The 25,791-nt window shown below is 32.8% G+C and overlaps 1 protein-coding gene and 1 long non-coding RNA gene across 6 annotated transcripts; both read left to right on the forward strand.

Annotated features, from left to right (window-relative positions):
• The first annotated feature begins 992 nt into the window (after window positions 1–992).
• LOC135833610 (uncharacterized) lies at window positions 993–1,887 on the forward strand. The gene is made up of 3 exons (XR_010556498.1): window positions 993–1,393; window positions 1,470–1,561; window positions 1,647–1,887. It is a non-coding gene; the product is annotated as an uncharacterized LOC135833610 (long non-coding RNA).
• Window positions 1,888–2,444: 557 nt separating this feature from the next.
• On the forward strand, window positions 2,445–24,151 carry LOC135834700 (uncharacterized). Of its 5 annotated transcripts, XM_065348654.1 has the most exons (15): window positions 2,445–2,567; window positions 3,201–3,290; window positions 3,400–3,436; window positions 3,554–3,636; window positions 7,222–7,411; window positions 7,828–8,620; window positions 8,963–8,999; window positions 10,836–10,927; window positions 11,032–11,182; window positions 11,271–12,526; window positions 12,632–12,668; window positions 12,837–12,935; window positions 13,985–14,132; window positions 14,534–15,518; window positions 18,637–24,151. In XM_065348654.1, exons 2-6 carry the CDS (start codon window positions 3,216–3,218, stop codon window positions 7,923–7,925), a joined length of 483 nt encoding a protein of 160 aa, XP_065204726.1. In that variant the 5' UTR covers window positions 2,445–2,567; window positions 3,201–3,215; the 3' UTR covers window positions 7,926–8,620; window positions 8,963–8,999; window positions 10,836–10,927; window positions 11,032–11,182; window positions 11,271–12,526; window positions 12,632–12,668; window positions 12,837–12,935; window positions 13,985–14,132; window positions 14,534–15,518; window positions 18,637–24,151. The 5 variants fall into 5 exon arrangements, with proteins under 5 accessions (XP_065204726.1, XP_065204728.1, XP_065204727.1 ...); XM_065348656.1 differs by having other exon boundaries at window positions 2,489–3,290; XM_065348655.1 differs by having other exon boundaries at window positions 2,491–3,290.
• The last annotated feature ends 1,640 nt before the right edge of the window (window positions 24,152–25,791 follow it).

Raw genomic sequence — 25,791 nt, forward strand, 5'->3', positions numbered from 1 at the left:
TCAGTTAGTATTAGTGAGCTGTGCAGAAGGGGTGTGAAAGTGAACAGTGTCTCTGATGAAAGTATTGAAAGATGCTTTCCTCCTTTGCCTTTTCTGTTAGATACAAACATATCGTATCCTAACGAGAGATGTACCCGATCAGGAGGATTTAATGTGAATATCCTGATTGGTAGCACACCGACGAAGGGCCTAACTCCATCAGAGTGTCCCTATATTTTATGATAAGTATGCCTTCTAATATTAGGTGGACGAATTGTCCACAAACGCTTGTAAATATACTATTCTATTAACACTTGTGCATATGTATTGCATAACCCATATTGATTGATAAATGGCTTTATTATGCGTAACTCATACGAGTATAATTGTACATACTGTAAATTGTTTGATTAAAATAGGTGTACATAGTCTTCTCCTTGTTTTTATTTACACACCTATTTTGATATCTGGTGAATAGTGTAGTAGTATTCTATTTGGACTCATTCTCTTGAGCTAGCACCTCTAAGGAAAAATCTCCTTTCCTTAGAAGTATTTTTCAACCTCACTCTAAGGACATAATTACCATATCTTTCCCATTATCCGAATAATTCTTACCCCCACTATTACAATTATGCTTTCTGTGTAATTTAATTTCTCCAATTTTTATTAAAATCGAGCGTAAAAATTGATCAACCCAAGAAACCATAAAAAAGATGTAGAGAAGAAAGATTTGAAATTTTTAATGAAACCGATGATTGAAACCGACAAAAAAAAACCTTTTTTTGGAGTACTCAATGGGAAATAATTGGCTGTTAATTGCTTGTGTTTTTAATTTCTTTCTTCTCATTGAATATAACATGATGGTGTTATCATTGGATTGAACTTTGCGTATTGATAAGATTTGAGCAATTGTGAATTTTACAATAATTTTACCTTTCAATTTCGATTTAATAATTTTATTTAGAAAAACAACCGCAACGTCAAGCTTCTTCGTATAAGCTTTATGTTGTTTTGCAGGAAAAAAGAACAGAAAAATCTCCAGTACCCTTCATTCGACTTGGAATCGATCCATAAGAAAAATTAATGATGTATTTTTCATCATGATTTTTCGTTGAGTATATCGAGTTTCTCATATTTTAATTCATTGAATTCAGCATTATCATCGGAATGATTCCCTTGAATAGCTGCTGTTATGCACTTTCATTGAGAGCAGGCACAATCACCCTGTTATGTGTTTATGTGGTAAATGATTGAAATTTTTAAAAATAAATTTTCACTAGCTCTGATGATGAATTAAAGTCTGATCTACTTAACTCGAATTATTATTATGTAAATTAATTGCTCATCTAATCGACTTCTTTTTTTCAGTGGCTTGCACTTACCTACATTATACTTTTATTACAATTTTTCCATGGTAGGTATATTCTTTTTTTTCAGGTACCTAACTAGTTCAGCAATTTAAAACTGAAACTCGTATTTATATTTTTCAGAACATACTGTCCCAGTTTCTATCCTGATTGGTATAATTTTCATCACTTGGACTGTCTGTGCTTGTGTAGGACTTTACGGAGTCGTCAATAGGGTACCACAAATGCATATTATAATCTAGCAAGGGTTGACCAAATTTCACCACATATTCTTCCAATAATTCATTTTTTTTCCTTCAGAAAAATGGGTATTATTTAATCCCGGAAATCGCGGTAGATTTGCTGGATATTTTTCTACGTATAATCAACTTAATTTTTCACCTTTTCACAAAGAAGCTCGCAATACCACGTTACACCGTGTTTGGAACAAATTGGGCAGGTACTCCAGCAACCAACAGCACCGCTGATGGTAGTATTACTTCGATTGTGTATAATTTATTCGACGAAAAATACCCACTTCCCGATGTATTCGCTGCTTTGGATCTCGGTTAGTTTTCCATTCTAATTCCGTGAATTAATTTTTATATAAATAGGTAGATAGCTAGTTACAGTGAACTGAAAAATAACTCAACGATGTGATTTTTTTTACAGCTATCAGAATTTATTTTCTGTTGATAATTTTTAGTTATTTCCTCCAATGGAGGAATAAAATGGAGAAAAAAACTACGAAAAAAGCGAAAAGAGCGTCGCTAAAGAAAACCTCGTCAGCTAAAGCTAAGAAGACTGGCACTAGCACTAGCACTAGCACTAGCACTAGAAAAACTAGGTCTCGTTATTGATGAGAGAAATGGTTGCTTCATCGGAAGCTACAGTGTTTTATTATCGTATTTTTTAAAATACATTTTATATTTAGGTAGATATTTCTATTTGAGATTAAAATAATTATTTACTTCAATCGCTGGTTTTTTAACTTTAATTACCTAAGTACCTACCTATCTGATTATTGGGCAAAAAAATTATCGTCATCGTTTGGCAGTTTAAATATAAGAGGTGATGTAATTGACTTTTCTGGGGGAATCGATGTACATTTTATCTTGTTTGACGTTTGAACTTTATGAATAGTACTTGTAATCACCTAATATATCGATTCAGTTTACCATTTGTGATAAAAATTTACGGTTAATGTGTTGAGTACTTTACTCGTCTAGTATTGAATATTGAAAATCGTTGCTTTATTAGGAAAAGGTCGTAACTACATGAAAGTTGATTTCTCAGAAAACGCATTTTAATTTTTAAAGAGCATTCTATCAAGTATACTTGATAGTTTTAGATGAGATAAGAGAACATTTGGTTATCGCAATCATTTTCCTGCTAATTTTCAAAATAAACATCCTGGTAGCACTGATTTTTCATTTTTTTATTTGAGGAACTCTGAACTGAAAAAAGTAAAATTCAACAAAGAAACTTTCACCTTAAGTCAAGCTTTTTTCATCAAAAGCCCATAAGAAATACACAGGAACGATATCCTTAAGGTGATGAGGTTGATTTTTTGCAATTTATCAGTGAAATTACGTGAAATTATGTGTTTATAATGACTTTTCTTACCAATAAATTACAAAAATCAAAAGAAATAGGTTCAATCTGAGAAACAATATCATTTAGAACCTTTTCATTGTAACGGTTTTGAAAACGTGTATTTAAATCCATTTGTTTTCGGCTATTGCGAGAACAAAAAACATCGAAATTCAATTTCAAGTGTTGCATCATGTAGAGGACAAAATTCTCTTTCCAATGATACCACTATCTCATTTTTTTAAAAAATTGTAGTTACGACCTTTTCCTAATAAAGCAACGAAATATTCTATTAAAATGTGTCATGTGAGAAATTTTTGTCACATTTGGTCGTTAAAAACCGGATGCATGACAGTTTTATCGTTTTGCTTGGTAGGTTTTTCTCCATCTCTTCTCTTGCATATTTTTATTAAGAGTTTTACTTTCCATATTTTATCCAGTATTGATCTCGGGCATTAAATTTTTGTTAATTTACTTATAGGCTTATGAAATTGCTTGCATTCTTCTAGTTTTCATTGGTAAGTTTTCATTACTGATTTATTTTAGACTAATCTGTGCTGCATTTACGAAGAAAAAAAAAATTAAAATTAATCGAAAAATATACAGTATCAAATTTTGCATTTTTTTTTTTTTAGGTAAATGGTACGATATTCGGGTGCTGATTTGGATCGAGGTGGAATTGACCGCTATATTACTCTGCTTTTTTGGAATTTATGAGGTAGGCACTTGTCTAAATATACTAACAATGCTCCATATCGCAATCAAATAAATTATTTCAATGGGCTTTTAACTATAGTGATACGAGAAAAGTGGGATTGGCTTCGAATTTGATTCGAAATTTAAAATCAAGCATTTCTGAAACCACAACAAAGTATAAGTCACAGTCACACTACTTTTTCAATGTTTTAAAACTTAGGACCTCATCATGGAGTCGATAGAAGACTCGTATCAAAAAAGTATCAAGTCAAAATTCGATATCATGTGTCTTCAAAAAAAAACAACAGATGGCTAAGGTCCATTTCCGGTTTTTTGGAGTGATTTGAAAATTCTGGAACGATTTCAGAACCTACTGGAGGCTTCAAAAATATCAGATTCGGGTTGTTCTTGAGTCAAGTGAAACACACCAGACGCGAATGTTCTCAAAAAAAATCGCTTGTCATTGATTTTTTTTTTCACTTCTTCTGGACTATTTATAAATCGGTCGGAATTTTCCGGAAACTGATTGAAACGGTCGAGAGGATGGCCAATAAGCACCGACCGAAGTTGTGGGTGCTGAAGTACATTTTTGGCCTTTCCAGAGTGATTTGAAATTTCTGGAGTCTCCTAAAAATCGTAAACATTTGAGTAAAATAAAGCCAGGGAAATCCTGCAAAAATAATTAAAACGTCATAAAACTGCTTAAAAACTTAAAAAAATTCTAAAACCATTTTTTAAAAAAAATTGTTAAAAATGTTGCAAAAATTATTTGAAATTCTTCAAAATGCTTAAAACATCGCAAAAATTGTACTAAATTAAAAAATGAAAATTGCTAAATCATCTGGAAAATTGTTATACCTAATTATTTTTTTATGAAAAATGGTTCGATTTTTTCGAATAGCAAAATATTTTCGTTTCAAAAAATTGTGCATAGTTCGCAAAATAAAAAAATTAAAATGAAATATCAAAAATAAGAAAACGCATGCCCCCTCCCCTCAACGCACCAAAAAACCGGTAAAAATTACATATAAATTGGTGAAATTTTACGCGAATTCTGTAAAATTCCAAAGAAAAAAAATCCTATAAATTGAACTAATCACGTAAAAATTATCAAAGGACTTGAAAAATCGTGAAAATTGAACTAAATTATATAAAAAATTTGTCGAAAATTGTTATCATGTAATTCGTTGTAAAGTGCCTAAAAATGAATAAGATATCAAAATGCTATAAAAATCATGCTGAACTTTTGTCAAGTGGGCTATCAAAAAAATCAATCCAAATAATTCATTAAATCGGTTTGAATTTATTGTATGTTTAAAAATTGATGAAGTAGGTAAGTATCATGAAAACCTTGAAAAGGACCTAGTAAAAAAATTCCCCGACCTCGACTCATCTGTAAAAACTGTTGATGGAGCTTTCAAAAAGATTTTGGTAAGTAGTTCCAGTTTTCCAAAAAAAAAAAAAAAAATGAATAAATAAATAAACACCATAAAAAACAATCAACGTAATTGACCTGCCTATCTAGCTCTCCGAAATCGTCTGTCTACCTGTATGACCTCCTAAGGTCATTGACCAGTTAGAGTCTCAATATCATTTCCCTACTTGTCTACATAGCTCCCTGCCAATACCATCTGCCCGGCCTCTCAGGGTCACTGATTCATCACTATGGCATTGCAAGGTCGTTTCTCGGGCCCTTAAGGTCATTGACCCGTCTGCCTGGATGCTCAAGGTCATTTGCAAAGTCGCATGTCTGATCTCCCAAAGTCATTGACCTGTCAGTATGGCTTCCCAATGTCCTCTGTCTGGCATATTAAGGTCATTGACCCATCAGAATGACATCCCAAGATCGTGTGCCTGATCTCCAGAGGTCATTGACCCAGTATACCCGTTTGTCCGGACGCTCAAGGTCACTGACCTACTTGTCCTGCTCCCTGAGGTGCCTGTCTGACCTTTCGAGGTCATTAAACCATCGATGCAGTATCACAAGTTTGTCTGTCTGGCCTCCTATGGTCATTGACCCATCTGCCTGGATGCTCAAGGTCACTGACCTACTTGTCTAGCCTCCCAACGTCGCATGTCTGATCTCTCAAAGTCATTGACCTGTCAGTATGGCTTCCCAAGGTCCTCTGTCTGGCACATTGAGGTCATTGACCCATCAGAATGACATCCCAAGGTCGTATGTCTAATCTACCAAGGTCATTGACCCAGTATACCCGTTTGTCTGGACCCTCAAGGTCACTGACCTACTTGTCCTGCTCCCTAAGGTGCCTGTCTGACCTTTTGAGGTCATTTTACCATCTGTGCAGTATCACAAGTTTGTCTGTTTGGCCTCCTATGGTCATTGACCCGTCTGCCTGGATGCTCAAGGCCACTGACTTACTTGTCTAGCCTCCCAACGTCGCATGTCTGATCTCTCAAAGTCATTGACCTGTTAGTACGGCTTCCCAAGGTTGTCTGTCTGACTTCTCAAGGTCATTGACCCATTCTGAACTCTCAAGATCAAATTTATCATCTTTGCGACCCCTTCGATGTATTTAGACATACTTATACGATAAGAAAGTTACCTACTACCAATTCAAATCCGAAATTTTCTCCAGGGATTATTTTTGAAAAAAATCCAAAAATTATCGTTTTCGAACGCAAAAAAAGTTGTAAGGTGGGTTCTCCATTACCCAGCTCAGGAGTGAATTTGTGATTAAGCACTGGATAACATTTTAAATTTGAAAAAGCCCAAATTATTTTGAAAATTTATTGCCCTAAATCGCTCGAATGGGTCGTAAAGATACGTATAAACTCCAAGTTAAAGGTGCTGAATTTCATTTTTACCCTACTTACGGAGTATTTTCGAAAACTGGTGAATCTGAAACTTTGCTGAGGGCTCAAAAACAGTTCAAAACCACCACCAATTGACTCTCAAGGTCAAAAATAGAATATAAACCAAATTTCAGTTTTTTTTCATGCGTTCACAAACGATGATTTTTGTTTTTCAAAAATACCTAATCACTGGAGAACATTTTGGATTTGAACCTGCACAAAAAGATTTTTATAATACGTGCCTACAGCCTAAATGATCAAAAAGATTTCAAACATTGTAAATTCGAGTTTATATACGCTGAATTTCATTTTCACCTTATTTTTACAGCGTTTTCTGGAAAACTGGAGAAATTGAAATCCGCTGGAGGCTCCAGAACGACTAAAAACCATCACCAATATCAACTCGGCAGGTTGAAAATAGGGTTTATGCCAAATTTCAGCTTTCTAGGTCATATTGCTGAAATTTTGATTTTTTTTCAAAATTTTGACCCAAATTTTAATTTTTTTGGGATCCTCTCTGGATTTTGTTTCGTCGGGTTCAAAAATGTTTGCGCTAGATGGGATATTTTGAGAATCATTAAAAAATATATATATATATTGTAATGATCTTTTCTTTCAGAAGGAATTGATAATGGACTATACCTATCTCTTTCATGACAATTGGGGTTAATTCATATCCAACTAGAGAGGGAAAGGGGCACTTTTGCCCAAAGAGCCTCAAAAACGAGATAATAAAATATCAAAATATAATTTTTGTTCCTTATTATCTACTTTTTGTTTGTAAATTTTGCAGAAAGAGAAGGCGTTCTTCAGACCATATTTAATAATACAAATATTCGACTTTATCATAAACCTCGCAGTCATTGTTCAAGTTATTTATGCTGGAAAAATCAGCCTGTATTCCGTTAAACATATTTACCTACCTGCCACTTTTCATTCAGTGGATCAGTACGTTTATTTGAGTTTATTGACATGTAAAGCTGGTGAGTGTTCAATTACCTACATTTATGTAACAAATAAGACTATACATAGGTAGTTAGGTACCTACCAGAGCACCAGGTGTACCTCAACATCTGTATCGAATAATTTTCTCATTATATTCGTAATACCGCAACCCAAACCGAACAAGTGTGAGTCGGTTTGCAGATCCTGGAAATTGAAGGTGCAAGTTATGTCCTAAATTGTGGATATGATGAGCTGAAATAAACTTTTTTTTTGTGGAGCATATTAAGGTAAATATTTCATTTGGTGTGGTTCGGGTTTCTGAATTATCAGGTGAATTATTAGAGAATCTGTTGAGGAACACCCTGTGCTAATTACTTACTATTATAGGTAGTTTGCATAATTGTTCTGAGGAGATGATTGGATGAATTGTGTTTTCGATTTTTTTTTTTTTCAGGTCTTATGTGGTATGGTTTTTTAGTAGTTTATAATTATTATAAAGAATTAGCGCCAGATGTGAATTCGAATCAATACAGGACATTGCTGAACATTTAATTTTCGTATTACCTATGTTATTTTATGAGTAGGCTATTATTACTTATTAGTAATAAAACTAGTCATTATGAGACTGACTGTTTAGATCTGTATATTCGAACGTGTCATTCCAATATATTAGATATCAAATAATAGAAAATTTACTTATTTTATCGACCGATTCATTTATCATCATGGGTATTCATCCAATGAAAATAATTAGATAAGTAGCATAAATAAATACGAGCGAAGCAAATCTACTTTAATTTGCGTCCCTACTTACTGATCAGGTATTTATTTTTGTTTAAAAAATATCGAAATAAGTATGTATATTATAAATGCAGATGTCATTATTACAAATTATCAAACTTTTATCACTCGAATTAATCCACAATGACGAAAAAATTCCTGATATGCGAAAAACCTGAATCATTTCCGGAATCACAGCTTCCAACATTTGCGAAAATTAGTCAATTTTACTGAGCTGCGCAATACATGAAATAAAATAAAATAAAATGATACGTACTTATATAATCATAAAAATAAAGCGATTAGTTCTTTATATGTATAGTGTTTTAGTCGCCACGTCGTAATAATTTGATTGCTTTGGATTAAAAATTGTGGTGAAAATGTTGGTGCCTAGACCACTACTGCTTAAATCATTTTGCGGTTACGAATTGAAATTCGGAAGTATTGGTGTTTTGTGTTTTATGTTGGTAAGTTATAAATATAGAATAGATAGGTACCTATATTTCAAAAATTAATCAGAGTTGGACTGAATAGGGAGAGTGGAGAGGGGAGGGGAGGGGAGGGGAGGGGAAGCAGCTCTCCTCATCGATATATTAGCGAAATAATTTTTCATGGAATTTTATTTTTGAAGAGCTGTTATTCCTCAAAAATGAATTATGGGTTCATTAGTGCAAAATATTTCATTCCAAGTTGAAAAAAAAATGAATTTTTATTCATCTGCCCGTTTTTGAAAAGCACCTGTAATTTTATTTTATATGTATTTTCTAGTATGATTTTAAAAATGGATAATACACACAAATCGTTTTCAGGTATACCAAATTATTCGTCTTGTAATCGTTTCTCAAAGTAAGTATAATAGGTATATCAAATCATTACCCACATAGCAGTTTTAATTTTTAAAATTTCAAGACTTTATTCGTAGGTACTTACTTAATACTTACTAACTTACTTACTTACTACAGAACCTTTTGAAGTACTAGGTACTAAACCAAACTAGGTGAAAAGAGCATGCCTTAAAATTCCTGTAACCAAAATTTCACTACGCACCCAATACGTATAAGAAATCCGTAATCAGTTTGGTCCAAGCCCCCCTCAGGGGGCGGGTAGTGGGAGGGGGGTCAATTGTTTTCACATTGTCTCGAGGTACCTACTTAACTTCAGCAGCTCATGCCTCCAAAGCTATGATACTTTGATAAAAACTGATTTCATAGTTCAAAAGGACATTGAATTTTGAACTTTTTAAGGATTTTTAAATTTTCAAAAGATGAAAGTTGAACTTTCAAATTGAAAGTTCAAATCTCAAAATGACGCTGTCAGTGGGAGTTACTATGTATTTAAAATTCTGTAAAAATTTCCATAGATGTACCTTTGATGCTATTTTGAAATATTCAATTTTCGAGATGGGATCTTTCAAGGGTGGGGGAGCACCCTCCCCTCCAAATTTGGGTAAAACTTTCAAAAAAAAATCTGGGGCATGTGATATATCGAATTGTAAGTTTTTTGTGACGCTGAACACGAATATGACATCAGATTTTTGATTGAACCTCCACCATGGCCCCCAGCACCTCCCTAAAGGTTGTGAAAGTCAAAAAGATGGTTTCATTCGTGTGATACATGAAATAGTATGTTTTCGATATCGATGAATACCTACAAATATAGCGTTAGTTTTTCAAATTGACCTCACCCATGACTCCCAGAACCTCCCAAAATAGGTAAAAGTCCAACAAATGAGTAATGATTTTCATATACGGAGTCATCGCATTTTTTTGGGCGAATTGACATGGCCCTTCCAGAGCGATTTGAAATCTCTGTAGAAATTTGAAAAAGTGGTTTAAGAATGACAATTTAGTTAGTAAGCACAGAATTTTTATTTTTTAAACGTGTTATTGGCACTTTAAATTTCTCTGTGAGATTAGCAGGCCTTTATTAGTCACTTCTTTTTTGGGGGGACGTTAATTTTCGAAAGTTGTATACCATTCATAATTTTGTACCCCCTTCCCCCACCCAAAACATTCAAAGAAAATTTATTTTCGCGTTTAAAATGTCCTTTTTGTGTTACGAAATTGCCTAACAAAAGCCATGTTTTTTTTTGTAAAATGGTTTTAAGGTTCTGTGTTTTGCCTAATTTGCCCAAGTCAAAAAGCGTCAGTTCTGGGGAGAATAGTCAAAAAGTGTCCATTTTTGCCAACATTTTCAAAAAGTGTCAATTTTTGGTGAAATACATATGTAGTCAAAAAGAGCCAATTTTTACCGAAATTGTCAAACAGTCCCGTTCTTGCCAAGATTGCTCAAAAAAATCATTTTTTGCTAAAATTATCAAAGAATTTCCATTTTTTACGTAGGCCTATAAAAATTGTCAAAGAGTTTTCAATTTTTGGTGAGTTGACTAAAAATTTCAATGTTTTTTTGTCTAAATTCTCAAGAAAAGTGGTTTTTTGATAAAATAGTAAAATGATTGTAATTTTTTTTCAAAATTCCAAAAATTGTCAAAAACCCAAAGAAGAAGGAACTTTAGAACCTCAAATTTCGGTGACTGGGGATTCAAGACATGCTCTTTTCAATTCAGCCTGTTTGCTTAATTCGGATAGTGCCAGTTCAAATGGACTAAGAACCACTTTTCATTAGAAATATTTTCAATTTTTTGGCTCACAAGTCACAAGTTCATAAAATTTTTTATTAAAGGAAAAGATCAATCATCTGTGCACATATTTGAAAACATATGGATCGCAATCGAAATGGCCTTCATCGTTTTGGCATTTCACGGTGTTAAAAAGGTATGTAATTCATTTTTTGAAAATAAAATAAGTAATTTAAAATCATATACTATGCCTACCTGGCAGATAATTGGTTTAAACACCGCTCTTTTTATGCCCTGCAGGGGTCACAATATCATCTGATACCTTATATGGTTGTACAAACTCTGGATTTGATCAGTGTCTATGGATATTATGGATATTTGGTGATCATTAACACTCATTTAAGCGAATGGAGCTCTATCAATTTAGTGCTGTTTTATATTGCATCCTGGGGTAAGAAAATGAATAGAAGATATACCTCCGATCTTGGCTTATTTTGATGCTACATTGTGTACTTGAGTATTTCTATTTCGTGTTACAGAAGTTGCTTTGTTTTGCCTTGCTACAATTTATAGCCATTACGTGGAGTTATCAGACGATGAACTGGTTGCATATCATTTCTCACGCGAACCTGTTGAAGCCTAATTTTAAATTTTTTTCAGTTCTTTTGCTATGAATATTTTCAATTAAATGAACTAACATTTTTTCTTATACATAAGTGTTTTCTAATGTGTAACAGGTGATCAAAAATTATACCTTTCTATTCAATTTTGAGTTTTAATTACCTCATATTGGAGTTTTCTCAAGATTTGGTTTTCTTTGTTTTTTGTTGTTGTTGTTTTTTTTAAATATATTATGTAGGTACTTGTCTAGTGTCTATTTAAAGAAGGGTAGGAGACTGGACAAAATTTTTCTGTGGGGTTAAAAAATTTATAATATAGTCCCACCCATTTTTTGTGACTAAATCATCCTAAAAATTTCCTTTTATAGGAACTTGAAATATTTTCAGGAGTCTAAATTTTGCAATGGGTAGCGATTCTTAAAAATTTCTCATTGTATATGAACGAGAAGACCTTCTTTTACTGCTCGAAGAGGTTGAATTTTTAATAAAACCTCCTACAGTTGAAATTGGTAGGTACCTAATATCCAATCGAGTCCAAATACCACTGCTAGTGCAACCGAAAAATGTCTTGTAGGTACCTACTGGAAGGAAGGGGTGATTTAAAGTGTGATCACTGAGACTAAAAGTTATGTAGGTAGATAAAATCCTAATTTAAAAAAAAAAATATCCTATCTATCTACTCCAAATATTTACATCAAAGGTTCATCGTCGTGTTACATTTGTGTATATTGAAAACAAAAAATTAACCAACATCGTAATTAATAATATTTATCTTATCAGTTATCATTATATATTCAATCTATGAAATTTTGATATGTATGTCGGTAGTGTATGATATAAGCACGGTATAGAGTCGTTTCTGATTATCTTTTCGGAAATAAAATAATTGTGATATTTGTGAATTTGATGATGTGATTCAATTTTAGTGGGAAAACGAGAGAGAGAAAAAATAATCGATTGCTCTATTTCGATCACCATGAAAATCGTGGGTCTTTTCTAGTGAGTTTTTGTAGTCATGAATTCGTAATAACTTTCGAAGTAGTGTTTGAACAAATTCACTTGTAGGTAGATACTAATCCATTTTTTAAAAAAAATTTGAAATGTTGAGAGCGTCATTTTGTTGTTGTGCTTTTTCTTTGAGATCATCTAGTATCGCAGTTTTGATTTATTTTGCGGTAAGGTACATTTTTTTCACATTATAATAATTATAAGACCCTGCAGGTACGCTCATGTGGTGATATCTTTGAATGAATATTGTTCTACTGTGTCCAATATTGTAGGTTTTCCAATGCTGTATTATTGGCTGCGCCTTCGTAAGTGAGTGAAATATTTACCTATTATGCACCCTATAGGCATATGCTCGTGAAATTCCAGAATTCAAAAAATTTTCTTGAGGGATTTTGAGTTTTCTAGAAATGTTAAGGAAATATTTTAGGTCGTTTACCAATTCCAATTCCGATTTCAAATGCTTACTTATATTTTCAGTTCCAGGAATTCCTTTTATGGTACAAATGATTTCATTATCTTGGAATGTATTCGCCATATTTTGTATACTACATAGTAGCTCTGTACGGAATTGATCAGGTATTTCTCATTATTCATTAAGTATTTATGCTAATCGTGGACAAGGCTGAATTGGAACAGTGTTGCAAAAACAGCCACCAACCAAAATTTCAGGCGTAGAAAAGCATTTTTTGTTTTTTTTGGCAAATTTTAAAAATTTAATTTGAGCTGAAAATAGAAAAAAATCAAATTTTTACCAAATTGACCGAGAAAGATGAGATCTGGTAGGTACCATACTTTCAACTCTCAAAATCGACTGGAAAAGGTTTCGAACCATTTTGAGCAGTTCTGAAGTTTTTTAATAGATTTTTATAAGATGAAATTTCTATGAAATCTTACCCAATAAAACTGGAGAGCTGAAATTCACTCAACTATAGGTACCTTAATTGCAACTTTTTGAGTAGATTGTAGGCACTGTTCTGGAGATATTTATTGCCATATTTTAAGAATTCCATATTTTCAAAAAGTGCCATAAAAATGCCCAAATCAACTTTTGTTTGTAGTATGAACGTTATTGGTGTTTGTTTGTAATCTACTTGACCGATTAAAATATTAGATGAATTTCCAAAATCGGTTTCCGCCAATTAGACAAAATAATGCTCTGAACCAGTAGAAAGCGATTTGACTCCAGACGGTTTGAAATCACCTCAAACCAACTCAACATGTTGAAATTAGATTGTGGAGTAAATTTTAGCTTTTCAAGTTTATTGGGTAAAATTTTGAGGAAATTTCAACTTTCAAAAATCTGCTAGAGGCTTCAGAACTGCTTCAAACGGTTCGAAAATGGTAAGTTTCACTCGATTCGGAATGTCAGAAATTGAGAAGCACACAATCAGCTTTCTAGATTAATTTGGTGAAATTTTGATGATTTTTTCGGTAGGTAAGCAAATCAAAAAATGCATTTTAGCACCTGAAATTTTGGCTAGTAATGTATTCATGCATCATTTTTCAATTCAACTTTGTCTAGATCAGAACCTTATCAATATTTCTAAACTCTCTGTATCTTGTAAGAACGTTTTTAGACTCCAATTTCTTCTAATTTTAATTTTGACAATTTGACATGTTCACAGAGAAAACCGAAGTGTCTCATACCTCATATTTCTATACAAATAGTTCAGCTTTTGTTGCTCGCTATGTTCATTGGATATGCGATTGGAGTGTACAGAGACCTATTTTCAATTTATGTGGATATCGCAGTCTTATCAATGCTCTTACTAGGTAGGTAAATATTTAAATATGTAGGTACTAGGATGAAGTGAAAAGAAAATATCCTGAATTTTGATGTTTATGAAAGAGTGTGGAGTCTACTTCGAGTGGGAGAGAACCTAGAGAAGTTCTCTAAAGAGAGTCATTTTTGAAAAAAATGGGTTTTTGCCACTTTTGGGTGGTATAAGTAATACGATCGTTCTCTTTTAGGAACATTTCTGATCACTCCTGAATTTTGGCTCAAAAATTCAAATTGAAGACAACCGTGAAATTTGGTCAAAATTCATGGATATTTTTTATTGATCCACTTTTATAGCACAATGCGATTTAAAAAGCATGTTTTTTTTCCTTCAGAAAATGTAAAATTTTTATTCCTTTTTCAACGATTTGAATAATATTTAATTTGTTTACAGGTTTGATTCTGAATGGATACCTCATCACGGTGCTCTGTAGTTATTATAAGAAAATTATGGTTGAACAATAATACCTGGATGGCCTTATGACCAAGATGAAGATACGATCGAAACTATAAATCTTTGCAGCTCATGACTGAGACTATAAATGGATCCATTAGCATGCTGAAAAGGCAACAACTTCAACCTTCCACCTCGAATTTGAAAAATTCTCAAAGATTCAGAAAGAGTTCGTTAAAAACCCCAAACCCAGTATTTTAGTTACCCAAGTTTATACTTATCTTGCTGCTCTGGAAATATTTTGAAAATCCTAGACGAAAGTGATTTTGCACTGAGAAGACTCCAGAACATTTGAAAAATGTTTGAAATGGGTTCGACTTAATTATATGTATAGTGAATGAAGTTTCATTGATTTTTTGTTTTTTTTTTTAAAAAGAATTTCATACCTTAATGTCTTTTTTTTTCAGAAAGTTTTGAAATACTCGTACCAATTGATAAAACGTTTTGCTAAATATTTTAAATTTTCACCTCATAAAAATGAATGCCAAATTTTAATGCTGAATTTCCAGTACATTTTCATTTCCATTGTAGAAGCTTTATTAATTAATTAGCGTACAATCGCCCGGTGTCATGGTGTCGTTTAATTTATATGATTGACGATAAGATGTACCAAGTACTTAGTAGATAGGTACTTATTCGATGGGCGACGAAACGTATACAAACGTCGATCTATTCGCGAATTCTTAATCGCATAGTTAATTAGTAATTAGCTTTAATTAAAGAGATGTTGTTTAATAGAAATCAATGTTTTTTTTCACGATTATTGGATATTTTGTTTCGTGTGCCTGTGTTGTTAACACCTAATACCTACACTAGGTACCTAAATGTGCAACGTGAAGTGGATTCTGTTCAACTGACATAGGCTGGAGTAATGAGAGAGGTACCTCTACCTACCTTTCTCATTATCAGTGAAAATTAAATACGAGTAAGTTTAACTGCGAATCTTACCTCTTTTAATAGTCAACGCATGAATATTTTGAGCTATAAATTTAGCAAGGTAGGTACGTATTTATTTTTATATGCAACACAAATTCGAATAAAAGATCATGAACAAAATTATCAGGAAAAGCCGAAGGATATGAGGAGACAGAAAATTCTTTTTTTTAACAAGTTAAACTTCACTTACACGTCTTGAATGGATTTTTTTCTCAACTTTTCGAGAATTTCATGTAGGTAGTTTTCTTCTCATTTGTTTTCAAAAGAGACATCTTTGTTTTTGAAAAGTTGTTTTCAAATTTTATTATTTTCAACAAAAAAGCCACTGTGATTTTTCAATACGAAAATAACATGTACACAAAATTATAGTTAATTTGAAATTTTTTCTTTCAATTTTGGCCAATGCGTTAATTAATTCGAAAGCTATACCTACTGTAATTCATCCCCAGTTTGTTTCCTTTGTATTGCCCACCAAATCATTTAAAATGTTTTTTGGTGGTTAAAAATAATTATACTTATTTAAAAAATGGAACTTCCATTGATTAATTGAAGCATATACGTTTCCAAGCTGCACTAAGTCCATTTTCAAAGATTCTGAGGTCGTTGCAAGGTCATCTAGCATAAAGGTGCTGCCCAAAATGGCTACTTTTTTGATATGTTGTGCCCAAGGGTCTTGGCTAGAACATACTCGTATCAAAAAATCAGTCAATTTGAGCGCTATTTCTACGTTTCCAAATTGTACTACGTAACATGAATTTCTTATCAATGCTTTTTTGGACTTGGTGCGTTTTGGAAAAGTATGCTTCAATTATGGTCTCATTAGAGTGTGTCGTACTTAACGACTTTTTTTTTTAGAATTTTGAAGGAGCCAAGCGAAAAATCATGGCCAACATGAATTCATGATCTGAATCAGACAGAGGAAGAATTACAAATTTTTCAGTCCCCCAGCTTGACCTCGAAGTTTTAAAAATTTGAAAATTTTACATCCACCTAAATTGTGTTGAGCCAAAAAAAATTTTTTCAACTCATTGTCAGGTAATTCATTGATGCACACTATTCTAATTTTGCCATCTTGAAGAGATAGGTAATTACATACAAAATTATTGCTTTTTGAAAAAAAATAATCATTTTGAGAACTCTTGAATTTGGCATAAGATGAATTTTGAATTTAAAAAAAATATATCTGAACTAAAAAAGTCTCAAAAAATCAAAACATTTGAGAATTTTTCAATTTTTAAAACTTTGATATTTTCGAGAGTGTGAGAAGGACGGAACGTCGACTAAAAAATTTAAAATGTTTCCTTTGTCTTTTAAGTAATCCTTATTAAGTGACTTTTGCCAGGCTCCATCAAAATTCACAATAAAAGTTCATTTGTTGAAAAAAAATGAACAATTAATATGGAGGTAGACGAGGTGAATTTTTCAGAGGGAAGGGATGTCATCTATAGAATTGTTTCAAAAACGAGAAAAGGAGGTGGAAAGTTTGAAACTTTTCTCATGGGAAGGAGTTCTTGATACTTAATGCCCACCTCAACTTGAACGTCCTATAGAGGACGAATTCGACCTTTTTAACCACCAGTGATTCGTGACCTTCGAAACATTTTCTTTCTGTCTTCAATTCTTCATATTCAAAAGCTTCTCTGACGTAAATGAATAATAGATGACTAATTTGACCAACAACAACTTTCAGACAGTCGAGGTGGGTAAACCCTATTGCTTTCTAAGTACCTACCCAATTAGCTATTTATCTAGGTATTTACTTATCATACTCGGTGTTCAAACAATCTAATCGCCTCCATAGCTTTTTTAGTGAGAAATAAGTATATTTTGTCGTACGTATTGACATGGCTCAGAGTTCGAGTTCAATCGATTTAAATAGGTAAAAACGTGAACATTTAAAAAAAATGTTTATTCGTTCTTGAATCTGGAGAAATATTTTGGAACGCAGTGATGCCAATTTTTCGCTGATTACTGCCAACTTGAAAAAAAAATGCAATTTTTTTACAAGGTTTCGTCTGCTTTAGTCGATTATTTCATCGAGTGAAAGGATTTTTTCAACTTTTCCAAAGGATACGAAAAATAGGGATGAAATGGGTCAATTTCACTGATCAAAACTTTTTTTCGTGTTTTAAATCAAAAAATCGCATTTTTTCGCAACCTTTCAATTTTTTTAAATCGACTTTACGAAATAATGCCATCCCAATTTTTTAATAATATGTTGTTCAGCATGAAAAGTTCTTCATAATGTATTTTTGCTCCATTGGTCATCTCTTCAAAAGGTCTTTCCACAGGAAAAATTTCAAAAAAATCGCGGAACCCCCCCTCCACTTCTTGATTAAATTGACGTGGAATGACCCTATACTTATAGCAATTTTTTAATGCAAAAAAAATCAAAAAAATTGGACAAGAGATGTAATTGTATTCAAGAAATTTCAGCAAATGGCAATGCAAAAATATTAAAAATTCGTTTCTTTACTTATTCAGAAAAATTAGCTACCTACTCCATTTTGTGGGAAAAAATCTATAAAAATTGAATTATTTTTCTGATGAATAGGTTCTTTCCTGAGCAATAAAAAAGGATAAAAAAAACAAAATCAGATCCACTTAGCATGATGATTTTAAAATATTGGCTTAAGAGATCGCTCAAAAAAATATAGAAAATAACACGTGGTGTAAACTTTCGAAGCGTACTGTAGCTACTATATAGTTACATAGTTGATAGCAATTTTTTAACTGGACTTGTAGGTATTCATCAAATCATCATTTTCGTTACACTTCAGTTCACATATCGATCGGATAAATTTTTACGAGGAATTAATTATTTTAAACTCATCTAAAGTACCTATTTATTCTTCGAATTTGTTAATTTTATTGGAACATAAAATGCAAAAATATATCTAACTATAAAAGTACGAATACCTATTACTCTAGAAAGGTCAAAAAAAAATATGTTGACCGCCGTTTTACATAGACATACTGACGTATTTCAAATTTGATAAGAGCTCTTTATCTGTATTCCATTTAATATTTTGAATTTATTTCGAAGACAAATTTAATTACGAACCTTATACTCGTAATTTTAATGCAAGTATTTTTTTTCTCAACAGGTTACAGGCCGAGAAAACTTTCAGAAATAAAAAAATCATCCCATCAATGGACATCAAGCTGAATATTTTTATAACCATTATCAGCATCACATCTTCCTATGGCCTAAATCATGACACGAAACCTGCACCAGAATGTAAATTAGTGCATTCGAAAAACTGCATCGACTTCGATAAATGCACCGTTGGAATTTCTGTGATAAATAAATGCCCTACGAATCATCCCGATCAAAGGACGAAAAACAGATGTGAAAATTTCGTCGACTCGAATTTACTAGAGAACACTTTTTTATTCAGACCAGTTACCAATAAGTTGGAAAATATCACCTATTGGAATATCTATTGCGCCTGGTGCAATCATCAGAACATAATATTGGAGAATTTCGCATTTTGGAGCTTGAAAGCTTATCATGTACTGAAGATTGAAGATAAATTTGACAATCAATCCAAACCTGTACCAATTCTTGAGTCGAATTCATTTATATCTGATGTAGATTTAGCAGTACTAGAAAAGATGGTGGTTCAAAACGATTCTAAATTGATTTCACAATTCCATGGCAGAGTTCGAAGAGTCGTTCCCTTGAGATATTTACCACCTGACTTGAGAAATTCATCGTTCGAGTTCTGCTCATTGAAAAAAAATAATGAAAGTGATCAGTTCCAAGTTGAAGCTCCTGCTCTTGTCCCTAAAGACTTCAGTTGCGCCGAGAAAAAATTCTGTTCTGGTAAAAAAATCCCTCAACCAGAATCGTGTAAATATTTTGATCGAGACGATCAACCATGCTCTATAAATCAATTCCTCTTAAAAAACATAGATTTTGTGCAATCTAAGAGTAAAATAATTCGCCAAGATGGTAAAATATTCGATCGAGATGCTTACGACTCGTTGAACGAAGATTTAATATTTTTATGCGGAACGAAAACCACCAATAAACCAATTCAGAACCTTATCCACAAATTAACCAAGTACATGAAGTTCACCTCGACCCTTCTCCTCTTCATGTTTTTAATGATGAAAACGAACAAGAAAACTTTCAAGAGTTTGCCTAACTTGGTTCTATATTCGTATTGCGTAGCTTTGCTGGATGTGTACTTGTATCAGATTTTTAGTCACTTTTTATCGCTGGAAAGATACGGAGTGGTTTTGAAAACGTATGTGTTGATTTATACCTTCTTATGCCATGCTTTTTGGGCATGTATAATTTCCTACGAATATTGGTACGTTATCTCTACAGCCCTGAAAGTTCGAAGATCGAGTATTGAAATGAAAAGGTATTGGATTTATGGATTTGTTGGTTGGGTACTGCCTGCTCTTCTTCTATGTGCTGCCTACACTTCGTTGACTGAGGAAGATAAGAAGTATAATTGTTTCAGTATTGATGATCACAAAAATATAAACATAGCTGAATCGTTTTCCGGTCTAGCCTATCCGTTGCACGTTTGTTTGGTTTTACTCTCGGTTATTATTTTCTTTGTACTGATACCTGTTTTGGCAGTGCAAGGATGGTTTTTTATTCGTTTGGTTAATGAAAAACGCGAAACGACTCGACGACAATCTGAAGGAAACAGTAATGCAACGCGTCAGATATCTGAGCTGGATTATTTGTTTATTTTTTCAAAAATAGCCTACTTGATGGGCATTCATTGGATGATGATTTGTATCAATTTGCTTCTATCGTTTTTAGATATAAGTGCTCTCAACCAGTTAGGATCTGTTTTGTTCTCTTGTCACGGTACGTTTATATTTTTCGCTTTTGGGTATAAAAACGTGCGTAAGGTTTATGAAAGTACGTATAAGTCACGTGGTACTCAGTCTACTGAAGTTTAAAGTTACCTGCTGTAGAATTTGAGTTGAGGAAATTTCGTTTTTTGAATGTGAGTTTGGTTGTTTTGATTTGAAAGTAGGGTCATTCGACGTCAATTCGACCAAGAAGTGGTGAAAGAGGTCGGCGATTTTATTGAAATTTTTCCTGTGAAAAGACCTTTTGAAGGAACGACCAATGGCGGAAATCGCAGCCCTCTAGCCCTTTTCTAAATGCTGCTAGGGGGTGTCAAAGTTTTCAGTGAACTTGAAATATCATCCATTTCAGCAGTGGATTACTCGATAACCGCGGTACCTACCAAAATCGAACTTTTTCCAATAGTTAGGGGCTTTGAAAGGCTTTTCGGTGATATCATAAAAATCAGTGTTGCCACTTTTTTCGTACAATAAATTAGCTCGAAAAGTTTCAAAACGTAGTTTTCATATTGTTCCGACTCTCAAAAATTCTGAAAAAAATATATTATGGACAACTTTTCATACTGAACAACATATTAAAAAATTGGGATGGCATTATTTCGTAAAGTCGATTTAAAAAAATTGAAAGTTTGCGGAAAAAATACGATTTTTTGATTTGAAACACGAAAAAAAGTTTTGATAGGTGAAGTTGACCCATTTGACCCATATTTTTACGTATCCGTTGAATTAGTTGAAAAAATTCTTTCACTCGATGAAATGAACTCATCACAAAAAATCAAAATTCGAAAACTTCAATTTTCAATTTCAAACATTAAAAAAAGTTTAAATTTATTCAGTTGTCTGATTTTGAACTCTTTTTGACGTATTCCATGAAAAAGTTGATAAAAATTACACTCGTAGCAAGAAAATTGAAATTCGTTCATTTCTAGCCAAATTTTTGTATAAAATGGGGCTATTATTTTGACCTGGAACTTGTTCTAATTGGTCAAATAAAGTCAGACTTGGGAAATGGGGTTCTCTTGGAAGCTGGAGTTGACCTCTGCAGTTGGGAGAGTCAAAGTTGAAAATTACAGAAAAGTCATTTTTTTGGAGAAGCATAACTTGGTTTCAAATTGATGAAAATGGTCCAAATTTATACCATTGATGAGGAATGGCATTGTGAACAACATATCCAAATTTTAGCTTCCTAGGTCATCTCCACCTCATTTAAGGTGAAAAACCCTTGATTTTGATCCTATTTTTGACCCCCACCCCACTCTTAAAATTGACCTACAGAGCCCTAATGGCCAGCGTACAATAAGACGGTGCCATTTGAGTGCTTTTTGCAGGTTTCAACCTTCTAACTCTATTTGATCCCTTTCCAGGGTAAGAAAAGTGGATTTTTTTTTGGCTATTTTACGTGTTTTTCGACGTTTAGGAAAGCCCACAGCCATCCCAAATTGACCTAGAGGGTCCAAATTTTCATAATACATTAGGAGGACGTACCCAAAGAGTCGATCTTTTCAATTCACTCAAAATTTTGATTTTTTTGTGATGAGTTCATTTCATCGAGTGAAAGAATTTTTTCAACTTTTTCAACGAGTACGTGAAAATAGGGGTCAAGTGGGCCAACTTCACCAATCAAAACTTTTTTTCACGTTTTAAATCAAAAAATCACATTTTTTTCGCAAACTTTTAATTTTTTAAAATCGACTTTACGAAATAATGCCATCCCAATTTTTTAATATGTTGTTCAGCATGAAAAGTTGTCCATAATGTATTTTTTCGAAATTTTTGAGAATCGGAATGATATGAAAACTACATTTTGAAATTTTTCGAGCTAATTTTTCGTACGAAAAAAATTGGCAACACTGATTTTTATGATATCACCAAAAAGCCTTTCAAAACCCCTAACTATTGAGAAAAGTTCTATTTTGGTAAGTATCGCGGTTATCGAGTAATCCACTGCTGAAATGGATGATATTTGAAGTTCACTGAAAACTTTGACACCCCCTAGCTGCCTTTAAAAAAGAGCTACAGAGCTGTGATTCGCGCCATGGTGAGCTTTGTTTCAAAAATGTTGAAAAAAAATGAATCAATTGATTGGAAATCCGAAATTTTATAACACAGCAAGTCTAGTGAATGGTCAGCCAAACTTCTCAGGTTGGATATACGAGTATACCATTAAAAAAATGTTTGGTGAAAGTGTTGCCTATTTTCAGTTTAAAGTGGCCAATTGTGTTCATTAAAACTAACGGTCAAAAGTTCATTTTTGACCTTAGGAGTGGGTAGAACATAGGAAAATAAACAAAATAACATATTATGACTTTTTGCCTAACTTCTAACTTGAAGGGACTACGAATAAATTTGAGGAGTCGGCCTGCAAAGTGACCTAACTGCAAAAAAATGATTTTTGAGATAGCAACGCTATCTGATAGTTTAGGACATGCCCTACAAAAGGAATATATCCCCTACATCCAGTTTCACTTGTAACACCCCTTTTCCCCCCATTGAAAATGATAAAATTAAAAGCATGGCCTGCAAAGTGACCTTATTTTTACAATTTTCCGAAAATGTGTTTCATATGGTACTGTTTGTTGAAATCAAAATTAATTTTAACCCCTTCTGAAGAAATTCAAAAATTTTGGAGACATCGAAAATCGCACTGGAGGCTCCAGAGTGATTCGAAATGGTAAAATCGTAAGTTGAGAATAAGCCACAACTCCAGTTTTAGTTACCCAGCTTCCTGTACATAGAAAAATCTTGAATGAATGAATAAATCTTTGCTTTCATAAAAAATAACATACACAATGAAAAACCGGAGAAAATTGCGTACATATCACTAAAAAACCAAAAAAAAAACGTATGTGCGGCCTGCAAAGTGACCTAACTGCAGCATTTTTCATTTTTGTTGCACCCTGTAGCGAACCCGTGTTCATATTTTTCAGAAACGAAAAGGTGATTAAGTGAGTGAGGGTTGACCCTTTCGATTCCCGAAAACAGATTTCGAAAATGTGACTTCATTTTCCTAGGACACGTTTTTCTCATTTATCTCGAAATCAATTTTTTGCAGTTAGGTCACTTTGCAGGCCGACTCCTCATTTTATTTTCAAAAAATTAGCAAATTATTGTTGCGATCAATTTTTTTCTATCACTGAAATTTAAAAAAAATTGAGAGCTTGAAAGATGGTAAAATTTTAAAAAATTTTAAGAAATTTTATAGTTGGAAAAAAATTTGTAATACCTAACGAAATTTGTTCAGTTTTAGACGTACTGTGCAGTGTGCATTTCCACAATTATTTTTTTCGTTGCTATTTTTTGAAATTAAAATTCATTCATAGCCCCTTCATCAATTTGCAAGTTGGGCAAAACGTCATAATTTATGTACAAAATATGTAACTAAAATTCTGTTAATTTGTTCCTCTAATAGGTAGTCTACCTATATTTTAGTCATTCTACTAATTCGACGAAAGGTACGAGTATTTTCAAACGTAAAAGGCACATTTCTGATTAGGATTCAATCAATTAAGCTCACGTGTCGTGTTATCTCGTAGTCATTCTCATTGAACACAATTAATTAACGTCGTTGTGTAAACCCATTCCCAACGTTCTAGCTATTCTGCTGTTTGTTGATCAAATGTTTATTTTTCCACCCTTGTTTTTGTTACCTAATTATTTAAGCCTGTAATAACTTGTTGTTCGTGTTTAGTCTAATTTAGTTCGTGTAAGTATCTACTTAAGTTTGTAAAGTGTAACTCACGGTGACTGTATGTTCTATGCATTAAAGCCATGTCATATTAATCTGAACTTTTTTTTTCAAAAAATGAGATTGAATTGTGCTTTTATTCCGGATGAGTTTTTTTTTTGTTTAAATGAAGAATAGTTAATTTTATACGTGCTTTCACGAAGGTGAGTTTGAGTACATTAACTTACGATCACAATATTTTGCTGATTTGGCAATTATTGTGATGCAATTGGCACTATGAATTTTGGTCATAGACGAAATATGAATAGAGGCATGTATAACCTTTTTTTTAAAAGACCCATTCAATGTTTTATTAAGTAGGTGAATTCGTAAATTTCAAAATAGGGCGCTAAAATACCTACTATGAGAATTTCTATTTTTTGATTTTGAATTAAAACTGAAGTTGGAAAGGGTCTTTTTTGTGTCACTTTGAAGTTATTTTTGTAGCTGCAAAAATGCATTAAACCTAGGAATGTGCAATTACATATCATGGTGAATTGAGAACAATCGAAGAAATCAGCACGAATTATTTCATATTTATTCTCCTTCATTTTCTAAGATCGTCAAACTAAAGTACACATGTGCATTTAGGGAACATTTCGAACCAGCATTCATCGAATTAGGTAAACCAAATCAAGCTGGATCGAAAGCTGTACCCAACATTTCAGGTCCTAAAGTTCGTTTTTGAATTTTTATCTTTTGGCGAATTTTTTAAATTTTAAAATTTCAACAAAGCTGTACCTAGTTGCGGGCGAATTTCAAACTTCTTTTATAAAATATATAATAGAAACTTTTTTGAGCATAAATTGAACAAATGAGAATAATTCCTTTAATTCTAGTCTCATAGATCAATGGCTGCTAGTTTTAGGTCATTCTGGAGTCTCCGGCGATTTTTCAATTTTCTGCAGAATGGAAAGGCCAAAAAAAAAAACATTGGCACCTTCAACTTTGGTCGGTGCTCATTTAGACACTCTCTTCGACCGTTTTAGGAGGTAGGAGGTTACTGCAAAATTCCGGGCAAGTACATAGGTACCAGTTGAGAACTGAATTTGAGACCAAATTTTAGATTTGCAAAAAATCAAATTTTCAAGAAAGGTATAATGAGCAGTAAGAGAATAGGTAGGTATCTACTTATGTCAATTTACGCGTATTTTCGATCACCTTTTTCGCACATTTTAATTATTCAGAAAAACACCTTTTAACTTGCACGAAACTTTTAATAAAAAGTTGTAAAATTAGCACATATACGAGAGTAAGACGCGTTTCGTACTACCTAGCTCATATATGTGCTAATTTTACAAGTTTTTATTAAAAGTTTCGTCCAAGTAAAAAGGTTTTTTTCTCAATTTACGCGATTTCGACTTTGTAAGAAAAGAAATTACCTATATTTCCTGGTAGGTAGATAGGTAATCTTTGGAATTTTAAAATCGAAAATACGGAAAAAACATCACCTCATTTTTTTGATACGTATGTTAATCAGCATAAAAAGTTGTACTTGGCTTAGCTTCTGTCATTTTTAATGACTTATTTACATTTTGAGTGAGTATTATGCTGTTTTAAACACGCGTTAACCTCATTTTAATGCCATTTTCGCCAAACATTGCCGAATTTCGCTTGCTTCCATCAAATCTCTTCAACTACCTAAATTTTTTCCTGAAATTTGATTACCTATAGTTTGTACCTAACAAGGGAACTA

This window comes from Planococcus citri, chromosome 2, assembly GCF_950023065.1.
Source record: "Planococcus citri chromosome 2, ihPlaCitr1.1, whole genome shotgun sequence".
NCBI classification, from domain to species: domain Eukaryota; kingdom Metazoa; phylum Arthropoda; class Insecta; order Hemiptera; family Pseudococcidae; genus Planococcus; species Planococcus citri.

What these genes read in the sequence shown, in the direction of transcription:
- LOC135834700 (XM_065348653.1), top strand. Translation starts at nt 18,683, where the DNA reads ATGGACATCAAGCTGAATATTTTTATAACCATTATCAGCATCACATCT.